General features: G+C 45.7%; 2 protein-coding genes across 3 annotated transcripts in view; one reads left to right on the forward strand and one right to left on the reverse strand.

Moving 5' to 3' along the window:
- GGA3 (golgi associated, gamma adaptin ear containing, ARF binding protein 3) overlaps nt 1-3,575 on the forward strand; it is a 45,196-nt gene extending 41,621 nt beyond the window's left edge. For both annotated transcript variants that reach the window (XM_020806297.3, XM_072990564.2), the window contains 2 exons: nt 34-144; nt 1,404-3,575. In XM_020806297.3, coding sequence (XP_020661956.3) covers nt 34-144; nt 1,404-1,514 — 222 coding nt within the window. In that variant the 3' untranslated portion in view covers nt 1,515-3,575. The remainder of the gene's footprint in view (nt 1-33; nt 145-1,403) is intronic.
- A 569-nt stretch (nt 3,576-4,144) lies between these two features.
- NUP85 (nucleoporin 85) overlaps nt 4,145-18,096 on the reverse strand; it is a 45,925-nt gene continuing 31,973 nt past the window's right edge. The window contains exon 19 of the mRNA XM_020806309.3: nt 4,145-4,342. Coding sequence (XP_020661968.3) covers nt 4,241-4,342 — 102 coding nt within the window. The 3' untranslated portion in view covers nt 4,145-4,240. The remainder of the gene's footprint in view (nt 4,343-18,096) is intronic.

Below are 18,096 nucleotides of genomic sequence, written 5' to 3' on the forward strand. Positions count from 1 at the left end.
CTTTACCTTCTCTCTAATCTTTTTGGCCCACAGTCCATGAAAGTGAAGTTGCAGCCGCCTTCAGGTACGGAGCTCGCCCCATTCAGTCCTATCCAGCCACCAGCGGCTATTACGCAGGTCATGTTGCTGGCAAATCCTAGGAAGGTGAGAGGCCTGGCATTCACCACGGCAGCCTTTCTTCTTAGAGGAGCAGGGGTGGGTTCTGTCGCTTTAAGGTGGGCCACTAAGCTGAAATGTTGTGCCTCTGCTCTGTGTTGTCTCGTGCAGAGATGGAACACACAGACTCCTTGCCCTGCTATGTGTTCCAAGGCAGTAAATCTTTGAATATCAGCTGCCATGTACCAGCAACAGGGCATGGCAATGGGCTTCCTTGTTTTGTGATCTTCCGGAAGCATCTGATGACTGTTGATGGTAATGGATTTTAACTCGCTAGTCATGTGCAGAAAAGTAGAAAGATCAGCATATATGCACTGTTCTGCCTTCCACCAGGTTACTTCCATGCAGCAGTCGACAACACAGTGCATTATGTAATCTAAGACTAATGCTGTTACAAGATTGCCCACCACTGCTATGTCATGTACCATATGTCAGGAGAGTTATTTTCTGACTGCTCTCTTGCTTGAGGAACATAAATTCAACATTTTTTTTCTTCTGCATCTTGTTCAACTTTAAAACTTTGAATGTTTAATAAGTACTCAACTGGATGCAAGCCTTTTGCCTTGTTCCTTGAACAAACTCAACCGGAGAAAGAGCCCACTGGCTTCTTTACTAGCCAGTTGCTACCCTGTCTTGGGAAATTAGCCTTGAAGCCATGTGACGTTAATCTCACTGTGCAAATCCAAAACTAGAAGGATGCTGGAATTGTGGCATGCATGCATGTGAAGCACATCCAGTCTGCAGCATCATTGTATTTGGCTGCCAGCAGCCTTTGCAAATGTTAATCAAGAGGTGATATTGCAAAATTGAGTGAGTGAATGGACATTTTGACATTCATCATCTCTGGGTTGATGTTATGCTTCTATTGCTTTAATTCAGTGTACTTGTATCTGCTTCTCCACCCTCCCAAAAAAAGACAGCCCAAAGCAGATAACACTGTTGGTGATTATTGACATTACAGTACAGGTACTACTATTTCTGATCTTTCCCAGCTGCTTCCGCGGTCTTTTTTGGCTGACAAATGGGATGAAAACTTTAGATTAAAAATTTATCCAAGAATGTGAAACTTTGGTTTGCAAATAAATTGTTGCTAAAACTTGATTTTACTCCCAAGTCCTAATCTTTATCTCCCATTTGTCACTTCGGACTGCTGTGCCAGGTGTCACTTAGACTCTTCCTTTTTTCATTAGTTTGTCTAATGTGTTTTCTAGCTGGCCCTTACACTGTGTTTTTTTTCTGCATTGCAGGAGAAGGTGAGGCTGAGGTACCGAATGACTTTCACACTGGGAGACCATCCCAGCACAGAAGCAGGGGAAGTAGATCAGTTTCCCCCAGTTGAACAATGGGGGAACCTATGACCCAGACATCTCAGAGACTGGAATGAATGTGAACTGGAAAGGCTGTATGCGGTATCCGTTAGTGATATTTAGCTTTGTTTACATGTCCTGTCCACTCCGCTTATAGCGTTAGTCCAGAATGTTTCCTGCACTCTGGGGTGAAGTAGTCCGAGGCATAAATGCCAGGTATGAACTTGTGTGGGCCACCAGGAACAGAGGCCTGTGTGGCTGGCTGCTTTATCTTGGCTACCTGGTTCTACCTTCTACTTTGTTAAACTTGAACTATGATCATTCTGGAGAGCTCTGTAAGCAGAAGAGGAGCACATTGATAATTTTTAGTGCTTGTCAGATGTGTATCAAGGGCTATGATGCCTTCATTAATTCCTTTGGGGCAGAGCCCTAATGGATGTCCCTATGCTGTTTTTTTTACCTCTTTGGTGCCAGAACTAGGACAACCTGTAGGCTTCAGAGCAATAACACAGGCTCCACAAGAGGAAGTTCATGTCACTCCATGTTTTTCTTTTATCTTCTAGGCAACATCTCTCCTAAAAGCCAACACAGCCCAAAAGGGTGAATAGCTGGGTATTTACATTTGCCACATTAATGCTCAAGCTGTTGCCTTTGGTTTTATACTTTCAACAGACTCAGCAATGTGTGCTTTCCAAGAGTCTGACAAGATTGTATGCGCACAGCCCTGTGGCAGCTTTTTATCTGCATTCAATAGTTGTGTTTGCCTTTGAGCTAAAATGGTATTAACAGTTAGTTATAAAGGGACAGTTTGTCCATTGTTCAGATGGAGGCATAATGATACATCAGTACTGAGAAGGGGCATCCATCCACTTTTGTTATAACTAGTAATCAGGGTCAAAGCTAAGAACTGGTGCAGCTAAGACTTTCATTCTCCTGCTGATGGCAGTATTATTAGTTAAGAATATAAAATGTACATACAACTGTGGGAAAATGCCAGACCTGCAGATAAGGGAAAACAGAAGCCATGGTAATGCATGTGCTGGATTTATTATCCTGTATATTATTTATCCCAAATATTAAGTGGCTAAGTGCAATTGTCTCCAGGAGGAGAGACCCCCTTTGTTGAGAGAGATTTCTTTCATCGTTGGTATTTATGATCGAGCACCTGAGCCATAAGGTGAGAATCACTGGTTGGGTGATTGCTTCCTCCTTATCTACCATTAGGGTTTTTTTTGTCTAAATAGTCTTTCAACAAAAAACTGTGAGCAGATTGCTTTTATGAAAAAATACTGTATATTCTTGTCCTGAGTTAATCTTATGTTAATCATAGGCAGAGAAAGATCTGTGGAATGAAATCTAAATAGGAGCATTGCTTAGATGTGCAGAGAAAGTTTTGCTGAAGCAAAGGTAATGATGTGTTTCAGAACTCAGTCCTGCAATCAGCAGCTCTCATGTATTTTTGGCTACCTGGTAACACAGTAGATTTAAAATCACCGTGGAGCCATCAGGCATCTTCTCCAGTAGCTTGTTTCCTCAGTCAGTACAAGGTACAGTTACAACGTAAAGAGTGTCAGTGACCTTTGGCCAGATCAGATTGGTGTATATAGCTACAAACTATGTGAAGAGACCCTGATGAGTAAGAAGACTGGTATGGGGGACTACATTTGTTGTGTTCAGCTGATGTGGAAAAGCTCTTGATAGAGTCCCTACTTCTTTTTCAGCCTTGTTACTGTGAGGTTTGTGCTTAGGCTACTGAAGTCTGCCCCACTGCCATAACCTATTCAGAGAGAGGAGGTGTCACTGCTAGAGCTTGCCTGTAGGCAAGCCACTCTTCCTGACTGTGGAGACCAGGAGGGGAAAAAGCACAAGTGCTTTCTACTGAATGGCTTTCTCAACATCAGCAGTGTTGCCCTACCCTACTGTATAATCTAGCAAGTTCCCCATAGTCTTGCTGTGTGGAAACGTACTGTTACAAGCTTCAGAAATTATTTATGAATGTTACTTGTTCATAGGCTGAAGTTGTAGCTTCCTACCAAACACTCAAGGTTGTAAATATGTTCTCAGAAGCATTTGTTTTTCTGCATGTACAATAAAATTGCTTTCTCTACTCTCCTTCAGGTGTCTTGTAGCCACTTCATATCGGAGTGTTTTTTTTTTCATTTCTAAAGCATAAGGTGCAACAGCTCATACTTGCTTTCCAACAACAGCACTTGTGACTAAGTGCTCAGCGTTTACACTAAAGCAGTAGACATACTGTACCTAGTTATGAGGTGAAGCTGAATTAAAGTTTATAAATTTCTTGTAAAGCTTAGTAACTGACAACACATTGCTTGAAAACTAGAATTACATCTGCCCCTTCTAGTAAAGTTTTTTTAAAAAGTAGAGAATTGTTCAGATTAATGAATAAATATATACAATACATCCTCTGATCTTGGACAAGAACAGACTTAGATCTTTTACAAATGACTGACAGACTAGATGCAGGTCCTCATGACTAGGTTGTTTTACAAGACTGTTTATTCTAAGGCATCTTAAATTGCTAAGAAAGGACTGACTGACAGACTAGATGCAGGTCCTCATGACTAGGTTGTTTTACAAGGCTATTCTAAGGCATCTTAAATTGCTAAGAAAGGGACAGTGGAGACACGAGTTAAATTGGCTGGAAAAGAGATTGCAAGAGAAATGCAAAAGATGACATTTATTTGTAAAAAATCCATCTCTGGTATGTACATCAAGTCAATAAAGCAAAGCTTGCAAATAATTACGCTAAGCTGCTTTCAGGATTCTCCCAATGTGCCTTCTTTTACAATGGCTCGTGCAAGGTTTCGTGCCAGAGCGAGTCTCAGCATTTCTACTTTCACAGTCTCTGCCTCATCAACCTAGAAAAAAAAATGAAAATTCACCAAATTAAATTACATGTCCTAGATGTTACTTTCTTTCTCTGGCTTCCCAGTAATTCCTTCTTCCTAGAATGTATGCATTCATATTGATGGAGATGTGTCTGTGCAAAGCCACCTCTGAGAACTTTCTAGACAGAGGTGGTTTTGGCAACAGTCCCACCCCTCCCATCTACAGCACACACACCGTCACACTACTTCTACTTCAGCCATCCCTGTTACAAATACACAACAGTGGTGTGGAAATAACAATACTGTTGAGCATGACAAATCCATGTATAACATATACATATTCATAACACATAGATGTCTTCATAGTACTCCGAATTGGTTTCTTCCAACCTAAACAACCCGTGTTTTAACAAGGCACTGGGATATATCTCCCATAAGTCGCAGCAAACATCAACAGTCTGTTAATGAGCTTCAGGCTTCTCCATGTCTCACATCAACTCTGCCCATTTTATTAATCTTGTTTCCAAACAGATTTTGGTGATTATCTTTTCCAATGGAACCTGTATTCTTAATTTTGAATATCCTTTCAACTCCATTGCTCACTCAGTGTCAAAAAGGATTCTCTCCTTGTCTGAGTGGACAATCGCCCAGAGGAGGCAGAGGAGGGAAGGGTGCTGCTGTTGGTGAGTGGCTGAGATTGCCTGGAGGAGTCGGGGAGGGAAGTGCGTGGCACCCGTAGAACACCCTGCGTGGGTACCAGGGTCAAACTACTGAAGCATGGATCGTACCCATCTCTAGGTCTAGTGTCAGTTTCTCATCATTTGAAAATCATCATCTGCAGGAAATTAAAATTGCAACATTGTGCTCAGAACTTTATGGCTGCTAATCAGGTCAGCCCTCCAACAACAAGGGAGCCTAATAAAGGGGCCCCTTCTGTCTTTTGACTACTCAAAATCCGGGGTTGTACTTGGCTTGCTCTGCTTGCAGAGGCTGGACAAGGTGGAAAACAGCTGAAATGTTTCCCAGGGCTTCTTAACAGGCATTTCTCTCCAGCAGTTATGGAGGGCTTAAAAAACAAACTTTTCTTGTGATTCAGTTTACTGCTTTACTGATGGTATAATGCAAAACGACAACAAAGCAAACACCCCAATGTGCACACGCCATTGCTTGTCCCTGTAGTCCTCTAAAACATTAAAAGGCTTGGACAAGCAAGGAGACATAGAATCATAGAATAATGAAGATGGAAGGGACCTATAAAGCCATCGAGTCCAACACTGTGCTAAATGCAGGAATACAAAGATAAAGAAAGGTTACTTACCTGTAACTCTGGTTCTTCGAGTGGTCCTCTGTGAATGCACACTAATGGGTTAAATCTGCACTTGTGCAGAGGCCTCGGAATATTCTAGAGCTTAAAGTAACACTTTTGGCTCCGACCCCCAGGACCTCATGGTCCGCCCGTCCTAACAGTTACCTCAGTTCCCCAAATTCCGCTGCTGCTCTAAGGTGAGACAGCCGTGACGGAAAGAGGGGAGGATGGGCGGGACGTGTGAATTCACAGAGGACCACTCGAAGAAAGAAAGGTTACTTACCTGTAACCATGGTTCTTCGAGTGGACCTCTGTGAATTCACACATATGGGTTTAGTCTGCGCCTGCGCTGACATTCTCGGAGCATTCCAGAGCTAAAAGTAACAATTTTATGGTATGATCCCCCATGAGGCACAAGCTCCTCCCACCCAAGATTCCCCTCAGTTCCTGCAATTTGTCCGCCGGGCACGAGAGTTATACAACAATAAGATACCCGTGACGGACAGAGGGGAGGATGGGCGGGTAGTGTGAATTCACAGAGGTCCACTCGAAGAACCATGGTTACAGGTAAGTAACCTTTCTTTCTTCTTCGTGGCCTCTGTGAATACACACATATGGGTGACTGGCAAGCTTACTTATTGGCAGGTGGGACGTCACGGTAGGAAGGATGCCAACACATTTCTGCCAAATCCAGTGTTACTGCGTGTACCTACATGTAGCCAGTAGTGCCCCACAAAGGTAGATGGCATGGATCATATTGCTGCACGATAATGTCAAGAATCTTGATTTTACTCTGGATGCAGCCAAAGTAAACAGCACTCCATGGAGCGAGGCTAAAGCTGATTAGACGGTGACTCGTCTGACCACTGGCAAGCCATAGATACAGTGTGGACCATCGATCTAGAGATGGATAGGATGAAACTGGACTTTCGAAATTAAAAGAATGAAAGCATAAAAAGAGCCTGTCATCTGTTTAGAAGCTCTGGCAGTGTCCAGACAAAATGCTGGTGAGCGTCTTACATAAATATTGTGGAGCATGTGCTCTAAAGGAGATGATGGTGATCTGAAGAATGATGGTAAGATGAAGCACAGATAAACATGAAAACTAGTCGAATAGGTCAGAAATGAGACATTAAGGTAGGAAGTCACGTTATCAGGAAAATTGAATAAAAGGTGGATCGAATCACAATCCAGCTATTTCCCATGTTCCCTTGACGGATATGACAGCCACTAGGAAGGCTGTTCAAAGTAAGTAATTTCGCATTTGAAGAGAAAATGGGCTCGAATGGCGGGCACATGAGTGAATTAGAATGATCTATAGACCATTGAGGAACAATGTGTTTACATGGAGGACAGGTGGTACTGAGTCCTGTGAAAAGATGTTTGACCCTAGAATGAGACAAAAGTCCTACGTACCAGGATCATCTGGTTAATGGGCAGCAGTAGCAGATATATAACATTTTAAAGCATAAATAGAAAGCCAAGTAGGCAACAGTTTCAAAGAAAGTTGGTAAGGTAGTTCTTTGTTTCATTATATTTAATAAAGATTCCATTTATTTACAAATCGACATCGAGTTTATGGTTTTCAAGCTCGATCGAGCACTGATGCCAAAGTGGGAGTATTTTCCAGGTTGGCAAGTTCATGGCCGATAGATGCGGATGGTAGACCATCCTTCCCTCCAAAGATAGGAGGTAAGTCACCAGAGGGAACTCACATGTGCCTGTCTAAATCGATCTGAGACAGGCAAACTAGGACTACCTTGGTCATCAAGGAGGTATTTGGATCATGTTTGATTAGGAATTATGGTGATGGAAAATCCGTAGAATAAAAGGTATCGGAGGGAAGAGTTATGGCAGATTCCCTGTCCACTGCCATATGAAAATGTCCTCGACAGTGTTTCCATCCGCACCTGCACAGGAGCAATAAAACCTGTAGTCGGCGTACGGACCCCAGTGAATACATCGAAGGTCGGTACTTCCCAATGGTGACAGAACCGAACTTGCAGTTACTTGGATTAGGGATCCTCTACTTGGTCAAACAGCAAAAGATACCACTATTGGAGTGGTTAGAGGCTGAGTCTGTATTGCTTTAGCACTGAAGCCGTGGAGGTCATAAATCTGGGGAGATGTTTGCTAGTATATATTTTTTTTAAAAGAAAAATATACGCCATAGTACCAGTACAGGTAGATGTCCATATTTTGCAGGGGAAGGTTATTATCAAACTGATGCCCTGTACCATCTGAAGACCTTGCAGATGTTGAAAAATCAAATGGTAGTGAAACCTTAGGGATTACTGATTAGATAATAGTGTTGAGGGTGGAATCTGAAACCTACGGTAGAATACACATGAAAAGATTTCTGAGACCAAGGACGGGAAGGATGCCTCTGTCCTTTCTATGTATATAATAGCACAGAAGTAGAAGCCATTGCATAAGCCAGATGTAGGAACTTGGAATATGGCATGTTTGTTCAGGAGGCAGAGGTCTCTTCCTGGAGGATATAGACAAAAGAGTAAGTCTAACGTTACTCAAAGAGGAACAAAGACAATTATATAATGTAACCTTGAGAGATGTGGTGACATTTTTTATGAACCAAAATGTCTGGGAGGCTGAAAACTCCAGATATAGTTGAATGGACTATGGGTAGAACCGAAAGAAGGACGAAAGGGCTGTTGGCCCGTATATAATTTAGCTGTTTTCCTATTCTGTGTAAAAAAATTTTCTAGTGTCACCAGTCTAAGACTGAAGAGACTGGTACCATGTAATGGAAGACATTCAATTCTGTCCTTTGCCTTCTTGATGAGCCAGTGGATCCTGACTAGGCGAGCCTTCTATAGATACTAAGGATGCGACAGCAGCTGAAGCTCTTTGCGTGTCTAGCAGCAATCCTGTGTTGCTTTGCTAGACTCATGGTCTCAGAGTGAGAATTTCTAAGCTGTTTTAATGGATTCCAAGTGAGGTAGAATCTTAGACCATAATTGCTCTAGGTAGGCGCCTATCGTGATTGATAGTTGGCCACATGGAGCAGAAGTGATTGAAGTGTAAGTGCTCAGCTAAGTGATGGCCGGGTCTGGAAAAGGCGGTTCCTACATTCCCAATCGACGGGATGCGGTGAACCGAGAAGTGACCTGTGCAAATGAAAAGAAGCACACTGAAGGTGACAGAGGATGATAATGGATCACATCATATTGGATGGAGATTCGTTCAAGGAGTGAGATCCGAGCTTATGCCCAGAATTGGCAGATAGTCAAGTCGAAGCCGGGACCGGTCGTGCTCGATCATAATGGGCCTCGACACGAGATGGATTGGAATTTGGAAAGCATCTTTTCCTGCCGAAGTGTAGATATGGTAGAGAAAAAACAAGAACAAAAATCTTCTCCATGTTGAGGTCGATCCTAATGGATTCAACATAAATCGAAGATCGTGGCAAAGCTGGTAGCTATAATAGAAATGAGTCAAACAGATTGATTAGTCAACAACAGAGAAGTAAAAAGACCGCTCAGTTTTGCAGTCCTACCTGCAGTTCTGCTGGTCAAGGCACTGCCTCCCACATGTCTAGGGGCGGCGGCTGGTAACTGTGGGGTTGAGGCTTTTAATGTTCCCGGAATGCCGTAGGCGGATGGGATCATCTTCAGGCTCTTGCAGATGTTACAGTGCAATGACTGTGTCGCCTTCTAGAGCCTGAGCGGCTTATAAAGAATAACAAATTTTTTCTGGCTAAAAAGCCATACACCAACAAATGGCAGGTCCTAACCTGTCAGTTGCTTAGACACTGGTTTTCAGGCATATTGAGCAGCAGTGCACTCGAGATGCACCTGCAACAGTGCCTCCTAGTGATGTGGGAGGCCTGAATTGTAAGGGTGCACAGGAGCTACCCACAGGGTTGGCACCACCAAACTCCATAAGTGGTGATGATAATCCCCCATGGCAGAGGAGTAAATGGCTACATGGCACCCCAAAACAAGTAACAACGCCAATTAAAGAACTCCTCATCTGTTAACAGTAAAAGAGTGCGACCATCTGCGACAACCAAGAGGGGTATAGGAAGTTTGGTTGTAAACTCTTCCACCCCCCCGTGACTCATGTAAGTCCCAATCCTGAATAAGGAAAACCGTCCTGATGAACAGGGGAGAAGACTGACCTAGCACGAGCCTGACCAAGCACAGGCTCAACAGTCATAGAACGGAGAAGGCCGAATGGATTAACAGCAGGTTCAGTCAAAGCTGCAAACATTGTGCTACCGAGTTCCAGGGAGCACTACACCTGTGAAGCCTATGTGGAGGCATAAAGCACTCCATAGCCCATGGCTCAGAACGATGCCAGGTAGAGCGGGATGGTGATGGTGGCCAAGAGCTCATAGCTCCTATCCCCAACAAAAGGGACTGGTCCTACGCAACCTTGTCAGTGTGTCAGGACCTACCTGAGGAAAATTCTCCAGACTTACCTGACAGTGGCAGGGTTCTCGGGTGGACCCTTGTGAGTCCTTTCCTTATGAGCCTATGCGGGCACTGGCAGCTGAGACAGGGCCGCAGGCTACTTTGTGAGCCAGCCCATTGATAAAGAGGGCTGTTTTGTGCCAAATTAACAGCCACCTGCAGGTGCTACCCCAGGCAGGAATATCACCGATTAGCAGGGCTAGTGGTGGGAGTTGCAGCCCCCCCTTCCAGAGGCAAACTAGGGCTGTCAAATGCTGCCAGAAAGCTTTTGCCTCGGCACTTGGTTTTGGAAATAGCAGCCATGTGAACAAGGCCTCTGATAAAGCAGGCCCAATACACCAAACACCCAAGGGCGTTACCCCAGACAGGCAAAGCACTGACATGCAGGGCTAGCCGCAGGAGCTGAAGGGGCCCATTGCATCCCCAAAGGGAAACCCAGGCCTTACCTTATGTCGCAGGCACATCTGCAGCCTCGGCGTGCAGTTCCCTCCAGAAGTCGCAGCTACATGAGCAGGCGCACGAAGGAGGGTTGGTGTGCGGCACTCACACACAGAGGTACTTCCCATGTCAGGAGGAATCACTGACAGTCAGGGAAGGTGACCGGGGCAACAGGAGGCCCTTCTTCTCTAAGGGACAGGGCGACAGAGCCCTAACTCCTGCGGGGTCAAATCAGTTGTATGAACAAGCCCCTTGAAACAATCATCCATCGATGATTCACCAGTCTCTCTCATGGTTGCTCAGAGAGAGGGTGTGGTGAGACATGCCTCCTTTTCACTCTCTTCTCCTCATGAGATAGAGAGACTTAAGCTCCAACTCAGGAACGTCAAATGCCCGCCCTCATGTAGGGCTAAAAGGGCCACAGCCGGACTGGACGGTAGCGCAGTCACTAAATGGCCAGTTGGAGCAGAGAGGCTATCAGGCGATCCGAAGTCTGTGCAGGTAGAGCTGGCACGTCGTCTCCTCAGAGGCAAATTCGCTAGCCTCTGGCGAGGATTCCTCTGTTGATGTAGACTTCGATTTTAAGGACTCCTTGGCATTGTCGGGTCCCCTACTGCGGCCTACACCTATCTGGGTAAGATGTAGCTTACTCAGGCAGAAAATCATTAATGTGCCTGAGAGTCAAAATGAGTAGGCCGAAAAAGGCGGGAAAAGAGAAAGAAGCAAACAGTTGAAGTGTGTGTGGGGGGGGAGGGGAGTAAGCCAAGTAGCTAGCAAGCAAAAAAGAAAACAACTCACGGGGGATCATAGATTAGATAATTGAGAAGGGAAAGAATCCAATTTAGAGGGAACTGATCAATAAGCTAAGGGGAAAAAACCCCTGTGGAAATAGCTCTATGCTCTGTAGAACTTTACAGCACGGCGGAAAAAAGGAACTGAGGGGAATCTTGGGTGGGAGGAGCTTGTGCCTCATGGGGGAATCATACCATAAAATTGTTACTTTTAGCTCTGGAATGCTCCGAGAATGTCAGCGCAGGCGCAGACTAAACCCATATGTGTGTATTCACAGAGGCCACGAAGAAGAACCAGAGTTACAGGTAAGTAACCTTTCTTTCTTCTTCGTGGCCTCTGTGAATGCACACTAATGGGTGATTAGCAAGCTTGCCTCTGATAGGAGGAGGGACGTCACGGCAAAACAGTAGATAGGACCGCGCGTCCAAAAATGACATCCTCCTTGGCCCGCAGATTCAGGCAATAGTGAAAGATGAAGGCTGACGGAGTGGGCCAAATGTCAGCTGTGCAGGTGTCTGACAGCGGGACACCCTTGAGGAAAAGCTGTAGAAGTAGCCAAAGTTCCGGTAAAGTGAGCGTTCACTGGGCGCAGGCGATTAGACTTGCGGGGGGAAAAACAGTCCTGCAAACATAGAACGATAATGCTCTGCGAACATCTAGCAGGTGAAGAGACCTCTCTACATCTGTAGGCAGTTAGGAAAGAAAGTGGGCAGACTGATATGAAACTCAGTAGAAACTTTAGGTATGAAGGAGACATCTGGGAACAGTATAACTTTGTCCAGGTGGCAAAGTAGGAAGGGAGGATCCACCTGAAGTGCTACTGGAAGTAACTGCAACTAAGAAATAACCTTGAAAGTCAACAAATGTCCAGCAATTGTGGTCAGTGGCTCAAACGATGAATGCGAGAGGCACTCAGGACAGTGTGAAGAGTCCACTGTGGTATAGACTGGCCCTGTGGAGGGTAAAGGTTTGCCGTACCACGGGAAAACCTCTTCATTTAGGGTAGCGAGTAGTAATTTTGGTAAATGCCAGCCAATTGCAGAAATAGAATTGATTGGTAGAGGGCTTCCTGGAGTGTGATAATATGGAGTTTATTGAGGAGGAATTCTCCATGCCATGAGGTGAAGAGCTTGTAGACCTGGACTGTACGTTTTCCCTTGATTCTGGGTCAGAAGATGAGGAATAGACGGGGGTCTCAGGGAGCCTGACAACATTGTCAGCAGTGTTGTGAACCACAGCCGTATGGGTCAGTATGGAGCTATGAGGATCACGGTGGCATTGTCATGTCATATCTTCACTATTATGCACAGTAGGAGAGGTATTGGAGGGAACATGTACATGAAGCAGCCCTTCCAGGGCACCATGGGAGTTTACCCCTAGTCCAGGCCGTGAAAGATAGATGGCACACTAGCTGTTCACCTCAATTGCAAGGGCATCTATGGCAAGGAGGAACAAAAAAAAAAATCTCTTGCAGATTCTGATGAATGTGCAATGGTCCAGAGATCACTCGTGTATTTGGTATGTTCGCCTGCTCAGATGGTCTGCCCATGTGAAGTCCAGGGGGGAGATGTGCACAGCAGACAGAAAGATGTGGAATTCTAGACACTACTCCCAAAACTGAACAGTCAGGTACAGTAGAGGAAGAGAATGGGTGCCTCCCTGTTTGTTGATGTAGTACATTGCTGTCGCATTATCCGTAGTAACTTGGACAGCCATGCCTAGGTTGAGAGTTAGGAGCACCTGAAATGCTTTGAAGATGGCCAGCAATTCCAGATTTTTTTAAAAAGAGAAAGTTTTACTTCACTGACCAGGTGTCGTAGATATGAAGACTGGTACAGTGGGGTCCCCATCCGACCAGACTGGAGTCTGTCGTGATTCTCGAGGTAGGTAGGAGTGGAGCAAACAGTCTTTCCAGGGCCAAGTCTTCTGGGTTGATTACCAGCAGGGTTGGTGTGCAAGCTCATAAGTAATCTGGAGGCATATGTAGGGCGTATTTTTCATGGGGTTAAACAGGGCAGATGCCAGGCCTGTAGGGACTGTCTTTTGAGCCTCGCGGGCTTTATGACAGATGTGGTGGAAATCATGAGTCCCCGAAGATTTTGGGCCTGATGGGCTGTGATCCAAGACAACGGAGGGGAGCGACATATCAGGGAACAAATTTAGACCATGCCATTCTGGGAAAGGAAAAGCTCTTGCCGGCCAAGATTCCAATACGGCCCCTATGTGAATACTCGAGGCGCCGTCGAGAGCTGAATGGCAAGGCGCTGAACTCTAAAATGGGCCTTCCTAGAGAGAACGGAGGTATTCGCAATGATCGCTTCTGATGGAGATGTGGGAGCAGGCGTCACTCAAGTCTATCAAAGTAAACCAATCTCCTTGTTGAATTAGTGGAAGGATATGTTCCAAGGTCACCATGCAAAAACGGCGCTGGCCGATGAAGAAAAATCAGGTCCTTTAGGTCTAAAATGGGGCGTAGTGATCTGCCCCCACCTGGAATGGCAGGAGATATGTCTGATTTTCCAAAAAGGATCTTTACCTTGTCTCATAGAGTGGTAGAAGAGTGAGTGTAAATCACCCGCTGAGCCGGTGTATCCCAAAACTCTATGGTGTACCCATAGGTGACAATGGAAAGAGCCCAGGCATCCGAGGTGATGTGGGTCCATGCAGAAAGAAGGGAGCAAGCATACTGAACATGTGACGCAGAATCGAGCGGCAGTAAGCGGGAGGGAGTCACAGTGTCTGTTGGATTTTTTTGTCAACTTCCTAAAGGAATGGTGGGGATGGTCGCGTTGATTGGATTGTGGTACTGAGCCAACTGTTGAGGGAGATATCTTCGTTGAGAAGTATAAGGTCTGTATACACTGTAAGAGTACTGATGCATCAATGGGAATTTTTGAGATCTATAAGGCTGAACGTTGTACGACCATGCTGTTTTCCTCATTCTTTGAAGGCCATCTAGGGATCGAATAACCTAGAGCCATCAAAGAGCAAGTCCCCTATTCCAAATCTGACATAATCAGAAATGTTGGCTGACCTAAGCCAATTGTGTCTTTGCAAGGTTACCCCGGTCATGAGTTGTTTGGAGGTGGCCTCGATAATGTGATGCGCTATCACACTCTCTTGCTGAGTGAGGGACATGGCGTCTTAATGGAGAGCAGGCCCTTTCAGATTAAATGCTGCTAGGCCTGCCTGAAGAGAGGGTAGTGCACAGTTAGAGAGGTTGATATGGTAGGCGCCCATAGCTGCCATGCAGATGAGCTTTCTAACCTCCTCGCTGCTCGGTGTGGCAGTAGATCTCGAGCGTGATCTGGCTTGTGTGGCGTCCACATCCACATAAGGAGGAGGATGCCTAGTTAAAAATCTGTATTGGTACCATAGGTCTTGTACAGTTCTTCTACAAGCCTGGACATTTTAGGGACAGAGAAGGGCTTTTCCCAGGTCTACTGAAGCAAGCAGAATAAAGATGGGATAAGGGACAAGCACAGGGAAGGCACTGATTCCTCATCAATATCTGCATAAACCTTATCAGACTCTGTTTGAAGTTGATGTACTGTTAAATCAAGAGCCTTATCGATTCTCTGTATCATGTTAGAACATGAATGAAATTCGGAAATGAGGGATGGAGGAAAGCCATCACAAATATCAGAGTCTGGCAGGGTCAGGTTAGGAGTGGTCTGGTGCCATGGAGTCGGAAGATTCAGAGTCAGAGTCACGGGAAGTAGAAGAAAGTGGAGCTTCAGAAGTGAAAAAGGACTTCTGGTTTCTTTTTCAGTATCCTTCCTCATATCATCAGTATTCAGTATCTTCCTTAAGAATACTTCCTCAGTACCAGGCGTTTCTTATGGGCATATATTGTTTTAGTCTTCCGCTCGGTACCGTGGCATGGTACCAGCATGTTTTAACCTCCTGGTACCAGCAAGTTTTAGCCTTCCGCTTGGTACCAAGGCATGGTACCAGCATGTTTTAATCCCCTGGTACCAGCAAGTTTTAGCCTTCCGCTTGGTACCAAGGCATGGTACCAGCATGTTTTGACCTCCTGGTACCAGCAAGTTTAAGCCTTCCGCTTGGTACCAAGGCATGGTACCAGCATGTTTTAACCTCCTGGTACCAGCCTGTTTTAACCTTCCGCTTGGTACCAAGGCATGGTACCAGCATGTTTTAACCTCCTGGTACCAGCAAGTTTTAGCCTTCCGCTTGGTACCAAGGCATGGTACCAGCATGTTTTAATCCCCTGGTACCAGCAAGTTTTAGCCTTCCGCTTGGTACCAAGGCATGGTACCAGCATGTTTTGACCTCCTGGTACCAGCAAGTTTAAGCCTTCCGCTTGGTACCAAGGCATGGTACCAGCATGTTTTAATCCCCTGGTACCAGCAAGTTTTAGCCTTCCGCTTGGTACCAAGGCATGATACCAGCATGTTTTAACCTCCTGGTACCAGCCTGTTTTAACTTTATGCTTGGTACCAAGGCATGGTACCAGCATGTTTTAATCCCCTGGTACCAGCATGTTTTAGCCTTCCGCTTGGTACCAAGGCATGGTACCAGCATGTTTTAACCTCCTGGTACCAGCCTGTTTTAACCTTCCGCTTGGTACCAAGGCATGGTACCAGCATGTTTTAATCCCCTGGTACCAGCATGTTTTAGCCTTCTGCTTGGTACCAAGGCATGATACCAGCATGTTTTAACCTCCTGGTACCAGCCTGTTTTAACTTTATGCTTGGTACCAAGGCATGGTACCAGCATGTTTTAATCCCCTGGTACCAGCATGTTTTAGCCTTCCGCTTGGTACCAAGGCATGGTACCAGCATGTTTTGACCTCCTGGTACCAGCATGTTTTAGCCTTCTGCTTGGTACCAAGGCATGGTACCAGCATGTTTTAACCTCCTGTACCAGGGAGGCTTCATGGTACCATCTCTTCTTATGTCTTTTGGTATCAGGAGATGATCTCTTTCTTCGGTACCGGAGCCCGCGGGAGTATCGGGACCTGGGAGGTCCATCGATGTTCGGGCATCTCCAGTAACGGAGGTTCCCTTGGTACCGATCGGTGCCTCTTCCTCCTGATATCAGGGAAGGACGGTACCGACGATGTCGAACTCTCATTGGAGGATTCCGATGAGGACTCGGAGGATGAAGTTTCCGCAGCAAGGCTGTATAGCAGACGTGGATAATACAGCTTTTGCATTTGCTGCCTCCAACATCTCAAATAGCTCTTAGAGAGCTTGAGCGGTTGCAAGTCCTCTTTAGGCGCATGCTCTTTAGCTTCATTGGGGCGAAGATGTCGAGCCCCGTGGGGTGAGACCTTCGGTCCCGAGTGGCTCGGAGACCGGGAATCTCTAAAAGATGGCGCCAAATGCTTCGTTTTCGCCTTCTTGTTTTTCGCAAGTCCTCTTTAGGCGCATGCTTCTTCGCTTTATTGGGGCGAAGATGTCGAGCCCCGTGGGGTGAGACCTTCGGTCCCGAGTGGCTCGGAGACCGGGAATCTCTAAAGATGGTGCTAAATGCTTCGCTTTCACCTTCTTGTTTTTCGGAGAGGATGTTGCAGGGATAATTCCGGAGTAGGAAGAAGCAGGACCGACGACGGCAGTGAAGATGGAGGCGAAGAGCCCTAGGAAAGAAACTCAACAGGAGACTGAGGAGTGAGGACAGGCAAGGACGGGGAAGCCTGTGGTGGCAGGCTAGGAATAGCCGAAGAATGAGGGGTTGGTGGTTATAAAACTAAGGGTTTGGCCTTAGTTTTAGAGGCTTTACTCTTTTCCCTAGGTTATATATGATGTAAAAGCTCGGGTTCTGCGGACGCAGAGGCCGCTTCGATGCATACACAAAGATTTTTGTGCGACTCTCCAAGGCAATGCAGCTTTTAAAAGTAACCCTGGGAGATGAGGAAGCCTTGGAGGCCTGGGAACAGTCCAAGGGGGGGGAAGGGGGGGAAGGGAGGGGGAAAGAGGGAAAACCCTCGCAAAGGGCCAAAACGCACACCTCCCCTCCTAAATAATAAAGTCTTTGTACTTTCCTTAATAAAGAATCGAACAGGAGCCAAATATTTTCCAAGAATTTCCAATAATTTCACGGAGCTCTAGCCAGGAGACCTAACTGCAGCAGCGGAAAAAATGGAACTGAGGTAACTGTTAGGACGGGCGGACCATGAGGTCCTGGGGGTCGGAGCCAAAAGTGTTACTTTAAGCTCTAGAATATTCCGAGGCCTCTGCACAAGTGCAGATTTAACCCATTAGTGTGCATTCTCAGAGGCCACGAAGAAGAACTGTCAGGTGGTTGTCTAAATTTTTCTTGAATGCCTCCAGTGTTGGAGCACTCACCACCTCTGAAGGTATTAGTTCCATTGTCATATTGCTCTAACAGTTAAGAAGTCTTTTCTTGATATTCAACCCAAATTCAGCTTCCTGTAACTTGAGCCCATTGTTGCACGTTCTGCACTCTGGGATGATCGAGAAGAGATCCTGACCCTCCTCTGTATGACTACCTTCCAAGTATTTGGAAAGTGCTATCATATATCCTCTCAGTCTTATTTTCTCAAGGATAAACATGCCCAATTCTTTTAGCCTTTCCTCATAAGGCTCGGTTTCCAGCCCCTTGATCATCCTTGTCACCCTCCTCTGAACTTGTTCCAATTTCTTAGCATCCTTCTTGAAGTGTGGTGTATAGAACTGGACAAAATACTCAAGGTGAGACCTAACCAGTGCTGAATGGAGGGGGACTAGCACCTTGTGGGATTTGGAAACTATACTTCTATTAATGCAGTCTAAAATAGCATTTGCCTTTTCTTGTAGCCACAGGACACTGTTGGCTCATATTCAAGC

The sequence above is a fragment of the Pogona vitticeps genome, chromosome 2 (genome assembly GCF_051106095.1).
Source record: "Pogona vitticeps strain Pit_001003342236 chromosome 2, PviZW2.1, whole genome shotgun sequence".
Classification (NCBI taxonomy): Eukaryota; Metazoa; Chordata; class Lepidosauria; order Squamata; family Agamidae; genus Pogona; species Pogona vitticeps.